The 19,269-nt window shown below is 46.9% G+C and overlaps 1 protein-coding gene across 2 annotated transcripts in view; it reads left to right on the top strand.

The window, feature by feature from the left end:
- The window catches only part of CEMIP (cell migration inducing hyaluronidase 1), a 112,457-nt gene that overhangs the window by 45,122 nt on the left and 48,066 nt on the right, over positions 1–19,269 (top strand). For both annotated transcript variants that reach the window (XM_085847339.1, XM_085847340.1), the window contains exons 13-14: positions 6,245–6,376; positions 11,463–11,498. In XM_085847339.1, the coding sequence (XP_085703465.1) occupies positions 6,245–6,376; positions 11,463–11,498 (168 nt within the window). The remainder of the gene's footprint in view (positions 1–6,244; positions 6,377–11,462; positions 11,499–19,269) is intronic.

Raw genomic sequence — 19,269 nt, 5'->3', positions numbered from 1 at the left:
TGACACCAAGGAGTCGGGGACGTCCTGTGGGAGGAAGGATTCAGTTAAGCAGATGATGTCCAGCTTATTGGCAGCAGCCTGGATTGAGAGATCTGTCAGGTTTGAGCAGAGATCTCAAATGTTTTAGGTCCACACAGTTGGGTACAAGGAGAGAGTAAATTTTATTTTTTGTGTGAATATATTGTTACAGCTGTGGAAATTTGCAATACACCAGAAAGGTCCTCAGGTTAGAAATATCGATAAGTTCATGTGTAGTTAGTCCACACCTGTTGTTTAGGGGAAATATGTGTGATTCATCCGGGCTGCGACACTTTGAGTTAGCCATTTTTCTTTCTCCATCGTTATTTTGGACCATTAAGCCGCCAACAAGTCAAACACCACCACCTTCGCCTCTTTACCTCCACAACTCCATCCCGCAAACATCGCTTCACCGCCATTCCCAAACGGCGCCTGCCAACCACCAAACCACCACAGCAAACCCCCCACCACCTTCATCTTTCTCCTTCCACAACCATCAACCACACCACCAGTCAACACCAAACGTCGTGCTGTCCAGGGCCCGTTCAGTGATTCTTGCCAAACGCAGCAAGCCACGAGTGCACATGGATCCTTTCGGGAGAGGAGAAACGGATCAAGAAGGCTTCACGCCCCTTTTCTTCCACCCAATGACTGAGCATCGGGTGGCATGGCCCCGCCTCCGAACCCGCTGCGAATGCGTTCCTTTTAGGAGAGGAAAACGGATCAGGAAGGCTTCACGCCCCTTTTCTTCCACCCAATGACTGAGCATCGGGTGGCATGGCCCCGCCTCCGAACCCGCTGCGAATGCGTTCCTTTTAGGAGAGGAAAACTTATCAGGAGAGGCTCACGCCCCTTTTTCTCCATCCAATGGGTGAGCGTCAGGCAGTGTGGCCCCGCCTCCAAGCGTGTTTTGATCCGCGAATCTGCATACAAGCTCCTCCCCCGGTCTATAAAGACGCGAGGACAACGCAGCTCGAGGGTGAAGAAAGGGGTGCAGAAAGTGACGCAGAAAGTGACGCAGAAAGTGACGCAGAAAGTGGCGCAGAAAGTGGTGCTAGTCAGAAGTCGTGGAGTCTGAGAGGTTGTCGTTGCGGGGATCGGACGGCGAAGGGGATGGAGCTCGGAGTGGAGGTCAAGGGACGAGTCGCGGAGTGGAGCAGGGATGCAGAAGATGGCTCAGGGGCAAGAGTTCGCCGGAGTCGGTGCGGTCCCGGTACCCCGCTAGCGGGACGGAGCGTCCGCCATTCCCCTCTCCTGACCCCGAGCATCAACAATCCCCCCCCTCCCATCCGCGCTGGGATAGCGCCGGTAACCCCGTCCGCTCCCCGCCCCAACCGTAGTGTCGACCGACCAACACGTGCCTGCGCAACGCACGCCTAGAGGAGCTCACTGACCATACCAGAGGCATGGAGTCAGGCGCGTTACGTGAACATTGTGGCTAGCCCACCATCGCGCCACGAAGGCGCGGGTAAGACCCGTGGACCTGGCCGATCACCCAGGTCCCACGTTCATTTGGTCCACGGACCTGTCTGCCTCCTTGCCTGTGAGGGTGGCTTGCATTTTCTTTGCTTTTGGTGTAAATGTGTATGTGTGGCACCAGTCTACGAAGTAAACCCGTATAAGTGCTTGTACATTGCGTTATTCGGTTGTAACTCTGAGTATTGTTCTTGCTTTGACTGTCATACATGCATGATTGTTCAGGTCAGGTCAGGTATGGGAGCATGTGCCAGAACAGTGCGTCACTGCGTCCACTTTCCGTCGGTACTCCAGGGGCCTCCGTCTGGCCATCCCCCAGGCAGATGCCAGGCCCATCCCCATCTCCTTGAGATGATGGTCAACCTGCTGCAACCATGAGGCACGTGGTCGGCCCACTGGCCTCCTTCACTCATGAGACTCCCTCGCTGAGAGAATCTTGTGAGCAGGATCAACATCAGGAAAACGAGCCACATGTCCATACAGCCGCAACTGATGCTCACGGACTATGCAGGTAACAAATCTCATCCGAGTCTCTCTCAGCAACCGCTCGTTGGACACAAAATCCGACCAGCGATAGCCAAGGATTCTCCGAAGACACCTGGTACCAAAGGAATTAAGTCTTCGTCTCAGATCCTTGGTCAGAGTCCAAGTCTCGCACCCATAGAGCAAGACTGGAAGTACCAAGGTCTTGAAGACTCGGACTTTCGTCCTCCCGCACAGGTACCGGCAGCGCCACACCCCATGATCCAGTGAATCCATGACTCCCCAGGCCCGACCCAGACGTCTATTGACCTCTGACTCGCAGCCAGCAGAGACATGAATATCACTGCCAAGGTAAGTGAATCTCTCCACGACCTCAACATCCTCACCACAAACAGACACAGACAGGACAGCAGCATCCAAGATGTCATGGAAAGCCTGGATCTTAGTTTTGACCCAAGAAATCCGTAATCCCAACGGCTCCGACTCCTCATTCAGCACCTCGAGGGCCCCCAAAAGGATGTCTAAAGTCTCCGCAAAGATGACTGCATCGTCTGCAAAATCAAGGTCCGAGATCTTGACATTCCCAAACGATGCACCGCAACTTCATCTCTCCGACATCCTCCCTAAAATCCAGTCCATACAAGTGCTGAAAAGTGTGGGGGCAAGTACACATCCCTGACGAACTCCAGTAACAACTGGAAATAAGTCAGAGGTGGTACCACCACACTTCACAGCACTCTCAGAACCAGAGTAGAGTTCAGACATCAGATCGATCAGTTTTGGTGGCACCCCACGAAGACCAAGAATCCTCCAGAGGACATTCCGATTCACTGAATCGAACGCTTTACAGAGATGAACATAGGCTGCAAGCAGCCCCTGCCGAAACTCTCGTCTGCGTTTGGTGAGGACACGAAGTGCAAGGATACGGTCAATCGTTGACCTCTTTGGTGTAAAGCCTGACTGCTCTGGATGCTGGTGCTCAAGCAGATGGTGGCGAACCCTATCAAGAATTATCCGAGCAAAGACCTTGCCCGGCACTGAGAGCAGCCTCACCCCTCGGTAGTTGTTGCACTCTTGGCGATCACCCTTCCCTTTCCAGAGAGGGACAACAAGGCCCCTCTTCCAGTCAGTTGGGATGATGCCTGTGTTCCAGGCAGAGCACAAAACTGCATGCAACGACATGAGTGCAGCATTTCCACCAGCCTTGAGATGTTCAACATGGATGCCACAGATCCCTGGAGCTTTGCCCCGTTTCAACTGGTTCACCGCAGCCCGTGTTTCCACAAGCGAAGGTGGACCACAGTTGATTCGTGGGTCAGCAACAGGGATTGTAACACCCTTGACATCCAACTCGACAGCTGGGGGATCAGCCTGGTACAACCGCTCAAAGTAACCGGCCCAGCGGGCCTTCACTTCAGACTCCTCTGTCAAGAGCCTACCACTCTCTGCTCGAACTGCAGTGCTCCGAGGGATGGGCTTGGATGAGCGTAATGCGCGAATTCCCCTGTAAGCGGGACGAGAATCACCTGTCCACAGGTGATGCTCTACCCCCTCACAGATTCCTCGCACATAGGCCTCCTTGTCCACCCTCAGTGCACGTACAGTTTTACGCCTCAGCTCCCTGAACAGCTCAGCTCTGCCATTCAGCCTGGCCCTGCGACTCTGGTCAATGGTATCCAGTGTCCCTTGAGAGACAAAATTCTTCTTTGCCCTGCGGTGAGTTCCAAGACATCCACCGGCAACATCAAGGATGGTGGTCTTGAAGGCGCTCCACAACTCTTCAGGACCCCCCAAAGCACCCAGACCCCCCAAGTGTCCACTCAGCCTGTTCGCAAACTCCTCAGTTACTCTCTCATCCCTGAGCTTGGCAACATCCAGCCTAGGCTGGGATGGTAACATTCTCCAGGATTTAAGGTGCAGCTTTAGAGTTGCTACAACAAGCCTGTGGTCAGTATTGAGGAACTGAGCACTCCGGTAGACCCTGCAGTTCTGGATCATCCTCCAACGACCGTCAATGAGGACATGGTCAATCTCCTTTGCCACACCACCAGCGTTGGAATACCAAGTCCAGCGATGAGCTTGTGGGCGCTGAAACCATGAACCAGCCACCCTAAGTCCATGACTTCTTGCAAAGTCAAGGAACTTAGTGCTATTCTGGTTCATAGTTCCTGACCCATGGGGACCAACACACACCTCATAACCATCCCTATCAGTTCCAGTCGATGCATTGAAATCCCCCAAGACTAGAAGTGTATCTCGTCTGGGGCACTGATCAACCACAGACTCGAGTGTGACGTAGAATGCATCCTTCACGGTGAGATCACTCGCCTCAGTCGGAGCATAAACAGAGACCAGGGAAATGACACCTAAGGAGTGACGAATCCTTAATCTCATAATACGCTCGTTGACCGGTGTTACCTCAATTATCATTGGACACAGCTACAGCAACTGCTTGGGTATGGTAACCATCAGAGCGACCAGACCAATAGTAGGTGTAACCACCCACCATTATCTCGCCGCAATCCGGTCTCCGAACCTCAGAGAGAGCTGCAATCCCGATGTCCAAACACTTGAGCTCAGATGATAACAGAGACAGGTGATCATCCTCTCTTAGGGATAGGACATTCCAGGCACCCACCCGAAGGGACCGCCTCAGGTTAACCCAAGGAGACCGCCGTCTGGTGGACGACACCTCAGCACCACTCTGACACACTCTCCCGCAATCTGACCCAGGGATGTTTCCCCGTGGTTTCCCTCCTATCAAAGATTGGGGGTCCCGAAGGCTTTGCCCCAATCCCGTCATCCGGTGAGCTGCCCTGCGAAGAGAAGCTGCACAGGAGGTACTCCCACGGAGTGGGTTTTCAGATTTTTTTTGCGTTTTTGCGTTTTGCGAAATGAAGGGTTTTACGGTGGCCGGAGTGCAAGTCCTGCCACCAACCTCCTAATAAGAAGTAACCCAACTGCAGGAGGACGTCCGCAGACACAGTTGGGCACTAGATATGGATGGCCGTTGGCTCACAAGGAGCTCCTCCGCCCTTTGACAGGTTTTGTTTTTAATCCTGCTGGGTGTCCATATCCAAACACCCTCCTCACCAGAAAACCTGGTGCGGGAGACGGTTTAGTCGCCGACAACCCGACCATGGAACAGGTTAGTACAGGTTTACATGGTACCTGTAGCAGGTCACAGATCGAACCTGACCTGACAACCATTCAGCAACATGATTGTTGCTGACTGGAAATACGTGCTTCCGTGTGTCGCGCATTATATGTGCTTGTCCAATTGTTCCCCCGTTTCGCTTCGTCCTTTCCATTGTTGAATCTCCATCTTGCATCACGTAAGGGATTGATAGTGGGTTTAAAACACCCGGTAACTAATCTGAACCGTCAAGGTCGACGATAACTCCGCTCGGTTATCCCTGTAGCACGAAACGAGCCGCTTAAGCGGTTCGTGTACGGAGACGACCTGTGGCGTGGTACAACTCCTCGGTAGGTTACTCCTGTGAGTACTTAGGTATATCGACTTTCGCCATTCACCATATTTCGCGCGGGTAGAATGTGGACTGGGTTGTGGTGAGGTTAAACCCCCACTCGTGACTAACTCTTTGGCGATATTCCAGGAGGGTCACGACTGAATTGTCCGTCCCGGTGGGCGACGCGTCGCGATTCGAGTTACGTGGCCGATCGCACGCCGGGCGGGCGAAATTCGTAGCAATATGTTGCAATGTACTTGTTTTCCTCTATTATATAGTATTATTCGTCCTCATCAATTTGGAGTGTTATATTAAATATTATATTTGGAGTGCTGTAACGTATCTCCTGTATTTTAGTTAATTATTGTGGGAAATAGCTGATCAGTTTCAGACTTTAAGTCATATCAGTTTACGTCGTGTTTTCCAGGAACATAACCCCGACTTAAACTGACCATTATCAGTATTGTGAAAGATAGCAGTTATATTGAAGCCTCGAGATTAGAACTGTGGTGTAAATACTTTATGAATCATGCGTTCATATGCCTTTTACATTTTATTTCTGTCTAAATCCAAGTTGGTGCACAAGGACTTGATAAATATTCTGTACATCGGACTGACATTTATGTCTCGAGCAAGTACTCAATTAAATGGCCTGTCTTTAGTTTGTTTTTAATTAATTTAATCCCCCTCCCCCTTTCCCATTTCTCCTTTCTTCCCTTCAATGGTGCTTCCTTGTGATGTCTCTCTTTCTAAGGCCTTCAAAACTTTGCATTACAACATGATTTTGGTGGTTTCAGGTACAGTCCCCACATTGGTGCAGATCGGCTGAAACCACGCATCCCTGCAAAGATTCAAAGCTTCACAGCTTTCAAGAATGAGGGCCATGGTGCTTGGCTGAGAGGAGGGGACATAAGACTTCATGACTGCCAGTATGACAAATGCACACACTTTCTACTTGCACACAGAAGAAAATGCTACTTAAATATTTTCAACATGATTGTAGAAGCATTATAATAATTCATGTGATGAGATATAGGTTGAAGAAGTACTGAAATATCCACATCATTAAATATGGCATTTGTCGGAGGTGGAAGCAAAAATAATGGTTTGAGGGTCATTCGTTGAGATGCAGAACTATTTTAATCACACAGTTTTATTATATCTACAATTACTAAACACATGAGAAGGAAATTCTAACATAGAAAAATCATTGACTGCATTGGTTCATTGAAATAAAAATCATTTGCATTGGTTGCGCGGGTCCTTGCTATTATTTCCGACTGTTTTATCTTAAACGACTTAACCAGGGACAATAAAAGGTCAGGTATGGGAGCATGTGCCAGAACAGCGCGTCGCTGCGTCCACTTTCCGTCGGTAATCCAGGGGCCTCCGTCTGGCCATCCCCCAGGCAGATGCCAGGCCCATCCCCATCTCCTTGAGATGATGGTCAACCTGTTGCAACCATGAGGCACGTGGTCGGCCCACTGGCCTCCTCCACTCATGAGACTCCCTCGCTGAGAGAATCTGGTGAGCAGGATCAGCGTCAGGAAAACGAGCCACATGTCAATACAGCCGCAACTGACGCTCACGGATAATGCAGGTAACAAATCTCTTCCGAGTCTCTCTCAGCAACCGCTCGTTGGACACAAAATCCGACCAGCGATAGCCAAGGATTCTCCGAAGAGACCTGGTACCAAAGGAATTAAGTCACTGTCTCAGATCCTTGGTCAGAGTCCAAGTGTCGCACCCATAGAGCAATACTGGAAGTACCAAGGACCTGAAGACTCGGACTTTCGGCCTCCCGCACAGGTACCGGCAGCGCCACACCCCATGATCCAGTGAATCCATGACTCCCCAGGCCCAACCCAAACGTCTATTTTTCTCTGACTCGCAGCCAGCAGAGACATGAATATCACTGCCAAGGTAAGTGAATCTCTCCACGACCTCAACATCCTCACCACAAACAGACACAGACAGGACAGCAGCATCCAAGATGCCACCGAAAGCCTGGATCTTAGTTTTGACCCAAGAAACCCGTAATCCCAACGGCTCCGACTCCTCATTCAGCACCTCGAGGGCCTCCAAGAGGATGGCTAAAGTCTCCGCAAAGATGACTGCATCATCTGCAAAATCAAGGTCCGAGATCTTGACATTCCCAAACGATGCACCGCAACTTGATCTCTCCGACATCCTCCCTAAAATCCAGTCCATACAAGTGCTGAAAAGTGTGGGGGCAAGTACACATCCCTGACGAACTCCAGTAACAACTGGAAATAAGTCAGAGATGGTACCACCACACTTCACAGAACTCTCAGTACCAGAGTAGAGTTCAGACATCAGATCGATCAGTTTTGGTGGCACCCCACGAAGACCAAGAATCCTCCAGAGGACATCCCGATTCACTGAATCGAACGCTTTACAGAGATCAACATAGGCTGCAAGCAGCCCCTGCTGAAACTCTCGTCTGCGTTTGGTGAGGACACGAAGTGCAAGGATACGGTCAATCGTTGACCTCTTTGGTGTAAAGCCTGACTGCTCTGGACGCTGGTGCTCAAGCAGATGGTGGCGAACCCTATCAAGAATTATCCGAGCAAAGACCTTGCCCGGCACTGAGAGCAGCGTCACCCCTCGGTAGTTGTTGCAGTCTTGGTGATCACCCTTCCCTTTCCAGAGAGGGACAACAAGGCCCCTCTTCCAGTCAGTTGGGATGATGCCTGTGTTCCAGGCAGAGCACAAAACTGCATGCAATGACACGAGTGCAGCATTTCCACCAGCCTTGAAGTTCGGCATGGATGCCACAGATCCCTGGAGCTTTGCCCCGTTTCAACTGGTTCACCGCAGCCCGTGTTTCCACAAGCGAAGGTGGATCACAGTTGATTCGAGGGTCAGCAACAGGGATTGCAACACCCTTGACGTCCAACTCGACAGCTGGGGGATCAGCCTGGTACAACCGCTCAAAGTAACCGGCCCAGCGGGCCTTCACTTCAGACTCCTCTGTCAAGAGCCTACCACTCTCTGCTCGAACTGCAGTGCTCCGAGGGATGGGCTTGGATGAACGTAATGCGCGAATTCCCCTGTAAGCGGGACGAGAATCACCTGTCCACAGGTGATGCTCTACCCCCTCACAGATTCCTCGCACATAGGCCTCCTTGTCCACCCTCAGTGCACGTACAGTTTTACGCCTCAGCTCCCTGAACAGCTCAGCTCTGCCATTCAGCCTGGCCCTGTGACTCTGGTCAATGGTATCCAGTGTCCCTTGAGAGACAAAATTCTTCTTTGCCCTGCGGTGAGCTCCAAGGCATCCACCGGCAACATCAAGGACTGTGGTCTTGAAGGCGCTCCACAACTCTTCAGGACCCCCCAAAGCACCCAGACCCCCCAAGTGTCCACTCAGCCTGTTCGCAAACTCCTCAGCTACTCTCTCATCCCTGAGCTTGGCAACATCCAGCCTAGGCTGGGATGGTACCATTCTCCAGGATTTAAGGTGCAGCTTTAGAGTTGCTACAACAAGCCTATGGTCAGTATTGAGGAATTGAGCACTCCGGTAGACCCTGCAGTTCTGGATCATCCTCCAATGACCGTCAATGAGGACATGGTCAATTTCCTTTGCCACACCGCCAGCGTTGGAATACCAAGTCCAGCGTTGAGCTTGTGGGCGCTGAAACCATGAACCAGCCACCCTAAGTCCATGACTTCTTGCAAAGTCAAGGAACTTAGTGCTATTCTGGTTCATAGTTCCTGACCCATGGGGACCAACACACACCTCATAACCATCCCTATCAGTTCCAGTCGATGCAATGAAATCCCCCAAGACTAGAAGTGTATCTCGTCTGGGGCACTGATCAACCACAGACTCGAGTGTGGCGTAGAATGCATCCTTCACGGTGAGATCACTCGCCTCAGTCGGAGCATAAACAGAGACGAGGGAAATGACACCTAAGGAGTGACGAATCCTTAATCTCATAATATGCTCGTTGACCGGTGTTACCTCAATTATCATTGGGGTCAGCTTACTGGACACAGCTACAGCAACTCCTTGGGTATGGTAACCATCAGAGCGACCAGACCAATAGTAGGTGTAACCACCCACCATTATCTCGCCGCAATCCGGTCTCCGAACCTCAGAGAGCTGCAATCCCGATGTCCAAACACTTGAGCTCCGATGATAACAGAGACAGGTGATCATCCTCTCTTAGGGATAGGACATTCCAGGCACCCACCCGAAGGGACCGCCTCAGGTTCACCCAAGGAGACCGCTGTCTGGTGGACGACACCTCAGCACCACTCCGACACACTCTCCCGCAATCTGACCCAGGGATTTTACCCCGTAGTTTCCCTCCTATCATCAAAGATTGGGGGTCCCGAAGGCTTTGCCCCAATCCCGTCATCCGGTGAGCTGCCCTGCGAAGGGAAGCTACACAGGAGGTACTCCCACGGAGTGGGTTTTCAGATTTTTTTTGCGTTTTTGCGTTTTGCGGAATGAAGGGTTTTATGGTGGCCGGAGTGCAAATCCTGCCACCAACCTCCTAATAAGAAGTGACCCAACTGCAGGAGGACATCCGCAGACACAGTTGGGCACTAGATATGGATGGCCGTTGGCTCACAAGGAGCTCCTCCGCCCTTTGACAGGTTTTGTTTTTAATCCTGCTGGGTGTCCATATCCAAACACCCTCCTCACCAGAAAACCTGGTGGGGGAGACGTTATGTCGACACAATAAAACCCATGTCGTTATGTAGGTCTTTGTCTGAGGAAACCTGGGAATCTCACGGGATTGTGGAAGAAAACGTCATTATTTACTTTTTCCGATGTGTGTATATGCATCAGGAAGAAGATAATTGGTTCTGGGTTGTTTATTGGCACAATTGGGCTGCTCATGGTCATGTTTTTTTTTGTTTTAAATACTTCCACTTATTCTGGTGGCATGATTTCATGCTTTCAACTAACTATGATCAACGGTGCATCACCACTGCTACCAAGTATGGGGGCACCACTGATGCAATTCTCCTATTACCAGTTCACTGACTCATTTTGCTGTCCTCGGAAGGATGACAGGCTGAGTCAACCCCACCTTGTGTGAATTCATTACCGACAGGGCTTGAACTCAGGACCCTAAGATCCCAAGCCCACCACTCTAACCATGAAGCCAACACCAGCATTTTCATGGTCACTTTAGAGTTGTAATTCCATGGGGTTTCTGCATATCGTGTGGGAATGTGAGTTGCGCACCCAACCGTAGTTGAACTATGACATGTAGGAGCTGTTTTGATCTTGGTTTCTCTGAAGTTGGTGATCGCATGATATGGGATGGGAAAGCGTTAAATATTCTGCTGTTTTGATGAGGTAATAAAGAAATATGCTATTGTCAATGTGAGAATGCCTATTTGCTTTTATAGTCAGAGCAGGGTGAGGAGAGGACAGAGTTGGGGTTGGGAAGGGGGGAGAAAGCAAAGATGGGACATAGGTGGAAGGGGGGAGGGGGGTTGAGAGGGCTAAGGACTTTCATTGGGGGGAGGGGTTGACGAGTTGTGGTGTGGGGGTGGAAAGGGGGTTAGAAGGCTGGAAGTGGGGAGGAGATTGTTGCTTTATAGTTGGGATCGGGAGAATGAGGACCTGGGATTGGGAGAGAGAGGGGGTGGAGAGCAAAGACTGGACAGACTTGGATGGTGGGTTGGTTGAGGCTTTGGCGTGGGGGTGGTTGAGGACATTTGGTGAGGGTAGGAAGAGTTGAGAAGTTGTGGGGGGGGGGAGTAGGGGGTCTGAAAGATTGGAGTGGGGAGGGAGGTGTTGCCTTAGCATTGGGGGGTTGAGGTTGAGGACTTGTGGTTTAGGAGAGGGGGGAGGGGGGTTGATGAGTCAGGGTTTGTGAGAGTGGAGGGGAGAAATGGGGACTTAGTCACACTCCACATTGTATGGATGGTTCCGCAGGTACTTACCAGTACAGATTAATGTCATAACCTTAAAGCAGCCCATAACTATTACTGTCTTGACTTTAATCTTTCCTTTCCTCCATCAAGGTTTGCAGACAACGGTGTTGGCCTCACTCTTGCCAGGTGAGGTTGTATCTTGCACACTCATGGTTAAATTTTGAATATTTGCCACAACTTTGGTGTAAATGTGATTTTAGTTTGTTGTTTTGTAAAAATAATGATGTGGCAATATTAATGTAGTGATTGTTAAATTTTCAATTCTGCATCAGCTCACTTTTTGTTTTTTTCTTCTTCCATTTCTGCTTTTTCCATAGTTTTCCCTTCCACTTCTGTGATTGAGAGTTTGTGCCTATATCCAACTTATTCACCTCCTTTGCCATCCTCCCATCCCCCTTGCTCTCATTCTTCACCATGTCCTTTATTCCTGCAAGTCTCCCTCTATTTTGTCCCTCTGCCCTTCAGTTGGTACCCTCCCTCTTTCTCTCTCTTCCACTGTTTTTTTTTTTCTTTTTTTTCATGCTGTTATGTCCTGGTCCATTCTATGTTCTAGCTCCTCCAAGAGCCTCAATTTTGAATGCAAAAAAGCACCATTTGATGCCACTAAAGCTTATCATGATGCACCACGTTTACTGTATGTTATTACAGCATTATGATATGAGTATTGTCATAAGCCAGGGTGCAATGCCATGTGGGTTAGTTTTAATGACTGACTAGCTGTGATTAAATTGAAAAAACATCCAAGCATCTAGAACTCTTACATTTAAGATCACAAAATGTCATGCCCTTGTCATGACCAGACTTTTTGATACAAGGAAATATGTAATAGACCAAGAAGTCTGAACCCAAGCGAATATACAAAAAAAACTCTACTTTATTAAACTACTAGCAAGGGTACCCATCATTGCTGGGCGACACCGGTTCCCTCTTCCAATCCCTTCTCCTCCATTATTCCACCCCATCCCATGCCCCTCTCTCTAAACACCACCGCACCCCTTCCACTCCCACCCTATCCCTTACTCTCTCTCCTCCCAACCTCACCCACTGTTCCCTTCAGACTCCCACCCCACACCTTCCTCTCCCTCCTCCCACTCCAACCCCCTCCTCCCTCCCCAGACTCCCACAAATATAAGTATTTTATACACCATGTCGTGGAATAGAAGTATTCAGTTAAAGTCAATGACACCATACGCAGCGACGCATTTTAGAAAATTACTTTACACCACGTATTTGGTATGATTCTACACATTAGGTGGCATTCAATGCCTTATAGAAAGTCCATACCCCCTTTCAAATTTTTCACTTTTTGTTGCCTTATATCCTGGAATTAAATTACATTATCTCAGACTTTTTCCACCTTTATTTACACATCGTAACCCACAACTTCCAAGTGAAAAAGAAATTCTACAAATTTCTGAAAATTAGTTAACAATACAAAACTAGATTACCTTGGTTGGATAAGTGTTATCATTCTAATCCTCGAATTTATTTTGCTTTCCTAACTCCGGGGATGTCCCCATGGAGAACCGAGCCACAGTTTCCACGCCCACTGCTCACTCCACGGGAGCCTTCACCTGCTTAATTGTTTTTGTTTCACTCAATGAAGTTACACTTTGGGAAAACTAGAAAAACAGAACAGTTAAAAAAAGTTAAATTTAACACCTTGGCAATTTCACATTTTTTTGCATAAATATGGAGGAGAATTGTGCACAGCCTTGTTTAAATCTTATAAGATATAGGCTTCTGTAGTTATAAGAATCGCTAATTTCTTTAAATTTTCAGATTTCACTCCAGATTTCGACACTTTAATCCACGAGATCTGATCCTCAAATCCAAAATCATATTTTGATGATGTACTTTAATTAGTCTGTCAGAGTATCGTGTTTCCAAGGCGAAGCATTTTAGAAAGCTGAATCAAAATGGTGGTTGAGACCCGTTAGGTGAAGTTGGGCTGAACAAGAATAAGCCTTTCATGAAGGTAAACTTAATTATCCTCAAAAGGGGTGTAGTCCGGATGTCAAACACCATTTTTCAAGATGACCTTGCATTAGGGTCCGCACAATGTTTTTCTGCATTTTTGTGATCACCATACCATCTGAATGAATATTCCGATTGATGCCACTCTGGCACCCTTGATCATTTTTGTAGAAATCCATTAATATGCAAATTAGTGGTGGCCATTGTCGAAATTACTATTTTTCTTAATATCTCCAAAAGTAAGCATCCAAATAGCCTGGTTGAGGTGTCTACACCCATGTTTTTAGGGTCACTGGTCATGATAGACCCACTTAAAATTTAATAACATTTAAATTTATCTCATTAATATCTAGCATAGTTGTGATGTCCAGCCGTGAAGAAGTAGGGGTGCATCTCCTTCATTGCCCAAATATGCAATGGCCAGTCTCCACGCTCAGCACGAACAAACGCCATCATGATGAATACAGGTTTCACAAGGTTCTGTACCCATAGTTGTGTGGTCATGCTCTTTGTTGCTTTGGTTTCAAGAGTGTCCATTAAGTCTTCATGACTTTCTGCCTGAGCCACGCTGGAACGAAGGACCTCCTCAGTCACCAATCACAGGGCCCTGAAGTTTTGGGGAAACTTTTTTTTTCCACCAAGCATATGAGCAACACCTCCAAAGGCAGATTTCACCACTTCTTCCAGCCCACTTTCAGCCATCAAGCTCCCCACACAACGGATGAAACTCATAAGGGTGTGCATGCCGCCCAGCTTTGGCATGAACTGGGTAAATCGCTCAGGATAAACCCATTTAACATTAACGGCCACTCGATACAGCTGTTGGTCATTTGTGAAGATGGTTACGGTTTGTCCACACTCTGCAGTCAAGCGTTTTCCCTCCATTGCTGTAAACATCATGTCCGGATCAGCTGGATCCATATCTATGAGTGGTGTATAAATGGCCCTCGTTGCAGGTTGGATGGATCGTCCTTGCTCTCTGCAGAGCTTCGTATTAAAGCCACCAAACTCTGGTGTGTTCTGATCAGAAGTGATTTGCTTCAGAAAAGTGAAATCCATATCTTGAACTCTCCTAAGTTGTATAGCTTGATGAGCCAATACGTGGAGAGGTAACACCACACGTGTGGCTTCTTCAACTGGCATCGCTGGTTTCTCAGGTCCCTTGTACCTTTGAACCGAAATGTCTTCTGTCACAGGTGTCTTCATTTCATCACGGGTCAATCGTCTGATGATGGCTTCATCTTCAGATGTGGAAGATATCTCCTGATCTTTTATGGTAAGTAGTACTGCAAGAGAATGTGTTGAAACGAGTCTATTCTGGGATGAAATATTTGTGTCGAAGTTGTCAGCAACAACCTGAACGAGGCCACATTTAGCATTGGTGGTTCCCCTAATCCCGGAGTGAACAGTTGCAGCCTTTGCTGCTGATCCCTTGAAACGCTGAAACTCATCATAGGAACAGGTCACACGATAGTTTTACAACTGCTCGATGAGGCTTTAATGACTGACTAGAACTCCCAGTGCTATTTGGAGTGTCGTTGGTTGATTGGTGATCATATTCATTATGATGTTTCCTATCAGAGCTCCTGGAAGTGTGCAGTCCAGTTTAGCTGATATTTTGGAGAGTAGTAATTGAAGGGTTGAACTCACTGCTTCATTAGCAATACCTATATTAATTCTAGTCTGATAGGAACTGAGGTTGGACGACAACTGTTTAGATTCCTGTGCAACCTTCTTGGCAATTCATTCCATGGAAACATCAATGGCGTCATCTTCATCTAATGCTACTAAGTTGATCACAGTCGACGCTCTGTTTTGAAACAAGATTAAACTAGCGACACCTTCCACAGACAGAACCAAAAGCTCAGAGCCAAGTATATCCAACAATTTGGATAACAGGGTTCGTTGAGAGAATCGCTTTCCTCCATGATCCTTGTACATATTGTAGACTTCTACTGAGTTCCAGATGTGCAACATGTCGTTTTTCATCGATAGGATGGTAGAACTGACAGCTGACTCAATGTCCTGAATTTCTCTGCCACTGTGTGCTGCTGTTACAACAGTACGGGGTGCCATGAAGGACTTTCTGCAGTCATCGTGATATCTCGCATCAGCAGCATGAAGATCGCCGATTGCGCCCATTAATCGCATCTTGACCTGGCGTCCTTCTTCATCCTGGCGGGAATCGATAACATCTAGAATAGTTTGTTTGAAAGTTGTCTGATCAGCACAATCTGCAGTCCTACAAAGGAGAACTCGCCGCCAACGATTAGGATTCTTCTTATCAAAGTTCATGATGCACTTTTCTCCGCAAAAAATGCAATGTTCTTTAAAGTCAAATACTGTCGTCTTTGAACGGCAGCTTTGCTTGTTGAAGCATCTTCCAAACAGACATTACCCATTCGTTTCAAGTGTCTTTCTATGTGTGAGCGTGATGTGTACGTTGACACACAGTCTATATGGCATTTGAGCTCGATAGATTTGCCTGCCTGTAATCTCTGTTCAAGCTCTTCCTGTATACCATCTTGTCTTGCTTTGCTTGACCGGATGATGCTTCACACTCTGTCTGGACCAACTGTTACCAGAGGTTTTCCAGCTTTAGTTGTATCACAAGGACTGAAGAAACAGTCTCCCATGGTGATGGAGCCTCAACCTGTTAAAATAGAGGTAATTATAAACATCAGTAAACATTTAATTTCTTTGTTCCTATTTTAAAAAATCCTCAGGAAACAGGTTCCACCCTGTGTACTTTTAAAAATCAATAAAATACACAGTTGCTTTCAGACAGATAATGTTAAATAATAAAAGAAAAAAACTTGCTTGCAAATATATTATCGATCATTCTACTGCTGTATCAGAAGACATTACTCTTACTTAAAACTCAGTTCTCCATCTTTCTTTCATTACATTACAAGCCTCAACTTACTTGATCAGAAACAGTTCATGCTGTTGATCTTCTGAGGTTAGCCATTTCTTCACACCTGTACTGGGGATAAACGGCTCTGCGCAAGTTATTTTCAAACCGTTTTGTTGTTGTTGTTGTATAACTGTACTGCAAAAACGCCGATCGATGCGGACAAATTCAGGGGGGTAGGGTTATGCTAATTTGCATATTAATGAGCTAAATTTCAATGATATCAAATTGTAAGTGGGTTTATCATGACCAGTGACCCTACAAACATGGGTTTGGACACCTCGTCCAGGCTGTTTGGATTCTTACTTCTGGAGATATTAAGAAAAATTGTTATTTTGATTATGGTGACTGCTAATTTGCATATTAATGAGCTAAATTTAAATGTTATTAAATTTTAAGTGTGTTTATCATGAACAGTGACCCTAAAAACATGGGTGTAAACACCTCAACCAGGCTGTTTGGATGCATACTTCTGGAGATATTAAGAAAAATTGTTATTTTGATTATGGTAACTGCTAATTTGCATATTAATAAGCTAAATTTAAATGTTATTAAATTTTAAGTGTGTTTATCATGAACAGTGACCCTAAAAACATGGGTGTAAACACCTCAACCAGGCTATTTGGATGCTTACTTCTGGAGATGTTAAGAAAAATAATAATTTTGACAATGGCCACCGCTAATTTACATATTAATGGATTTCTACAAAAAATGCTCAAGGGTGCCAGAGTGGCATCAATCGGTATATTCATTCAAATGGTCTGGTGATCACAAAAATGCAGAAAAACATTGTGCGGACCCTAATGCACGCTTTTCAGGCCAACACTTGGACTAGTGTTTAAATTTACCCAAATACCCAGTTTTCATTAATGCGCTCCCTTGGAGTTCCCTGCATGTAAAGGTTGGGGCTCCTAGGTCTCATGTTTTGGAATTATGGAGGATACGCACTAACTGAATGACACACTGACACACACTGACATTTATTATTATAGATTATAGATGAACATACCACAGGCTCAGTGATGAACAGTATGCACTATAATCAACAGATCATCCTATCAGGGACTGATTACCTATTATCACTACACATTTACATTTCAGTCGGTGCGGTATCTAATATACACAGGTATAATTTAACCCCGCAATACCAAATAGCTTCATAAAACAAAAAAAATCAGATTAATACTTCGTACAGAGATTTATGCCATATAACATGCAGTACATGTTCACATTTACCATCAGAGACAAGGGGAGGTTGGAATTGAAAAGTTGTCAGACCTATTGTCTTTCCTACTTTTGCCCAATAAATAGGCCAGAAGGTGCTAATTTGATACAACATTGGGGAAGAACCAAAATGAGGAGTTTCTTTTTGTATACATAGTCGAGGCTCGTGGAAGGAGCTATAACATGGAACGGATCAGGACGCAACATAACAAATGAAACAGGAGGAGAAGGGGGAAATGTCAACAGTAAGGCGGAGGGAGAAAATAGACTGAGATGGACAACAGATGCAGGAAACGATGATAAGTAGGGGAGAGCCCAAGAGGTGGATGAGATGGTCACAGAAGCAAAATTTTGGGAGGGGTGGGGGTGGATTAACAGGTGTAGAAAAGTTAATGGCTTTGGATGGGGGATGATTTGAGATGGTGGTGAACATCTGTCTTAAAGTCCTGATGGGAAGAGTGGGATTGAAGAGAGTGTGGGAGTTTGTTCCACAGGTAGAAAAAAGAGGAACTAATGAGTGGAGGTGAGCAGTGGTTCTGGATTTTGGAAATTTTACGTGGAGTGGGTTGCTGGTGGACCACATGTATCCTGCAGATACCTGGGGGGGGGGACAAAGCATGGAAAAGAGAAGAGGATACAAGACCAGAAAGGAGGTAGAAGAAGACAGAGAGACCACCGACCTGTCAGCAATGGTGAAGTGACAGGCACATAGAATCAGTTTCATTGCGAGAAATTCCAATAATCTTGAAAGCCTTGGTTTCCACGGCATCAAGCTGAACAAGGTGTGAGGCCAGGGGAGTCAGCCCAGAGGGGAGAGCAGTACTCCATCAAGATGCAAATTAAAGCCTTGAAGGTGGATAGGAGTTCAGGTGTGCCAAGGAGAGACTTTGCATGATGGTAGATGCCCAGTCTACGTCTAAAGGCCCGGTCACACCTTGACGTTTTAGCCAGCGATGGCAACGTGTTAAAATTTATGTAGAACGCTGGCTTACGTTGAACTTTTGATGTTTTTTTTTAAAGATTCGGACGTATTCATAGCGACTTGGTCTTATGTATAACGCATTGGTAACTACACAGAACGTTTCTTTGTGTTATAGATAACTTATACCAACGAATGCTGAACCTGTTGTCGGCCTACACAACCGATGCCCAACGATAGTCTAACTCAGGCATAGCGCGTTGCACGCATCGACGACGATGTCGTGACGTAGCCTATTAAAAGGCTGACGCACAACGATTCAAATCATAACTGCCGTAGAAATGGAAGGGTCAAAATCGCGGTCACACCTTGGCGATCTTGCCAGCGTATGCCGACGTAACAAAAAGTGTGTCTAAAAGGTTGGGGCACGTCGAATACGGTATGGGTAAGTTTGGTATGCGCGAGTAGAACGCTAAATACGCTATCATACGTCGTAGTAAGTAGAGTACGTCAAGAAATTTTGAACATGTTCAAAATTTTACGACGTACTCGGCGTATGACACACGTTCGCATGCGATGGGGATAAGTTTTACACACGATATGTGGACGCTTACACACGTCCACAAAGGCTACTTATAAGCTACTCATAAGTCGAAACACGTCGCGGTAATGTCTTTTTTACGCGAAACTTATTTCTAACTTATGTTTGACGTGCTTTGAACCAATTCTTTACGTAGTCCCAACACACATCGACGTATGTAGACGTATTCCAATGACGTCTTCCGGTCGACAAAAAAAAAAGAATGTGTTTCTAGCTTACAACTGCCATATAAAGACGTGTTCGCAGCAGTTTTGGGAATTGG

This window comes from Eptatretus burgeri, chromosome 11 (genome assembly GCF_056783735.1).
Source record: "Eptatretus burgeri isolate ZD-2024b chromosome 11, Ebu_testis_v1, whole genome shotgun sequence".
NCBI lineage: Eukaryota > Metazoa > Chordata > Myxini > Myxiniformes > Myxinidae > Eptatretus > Eptatretus burgeri.
This window is presented reverse-complemented; position numbering and strand designations above follow the sequence as displayed.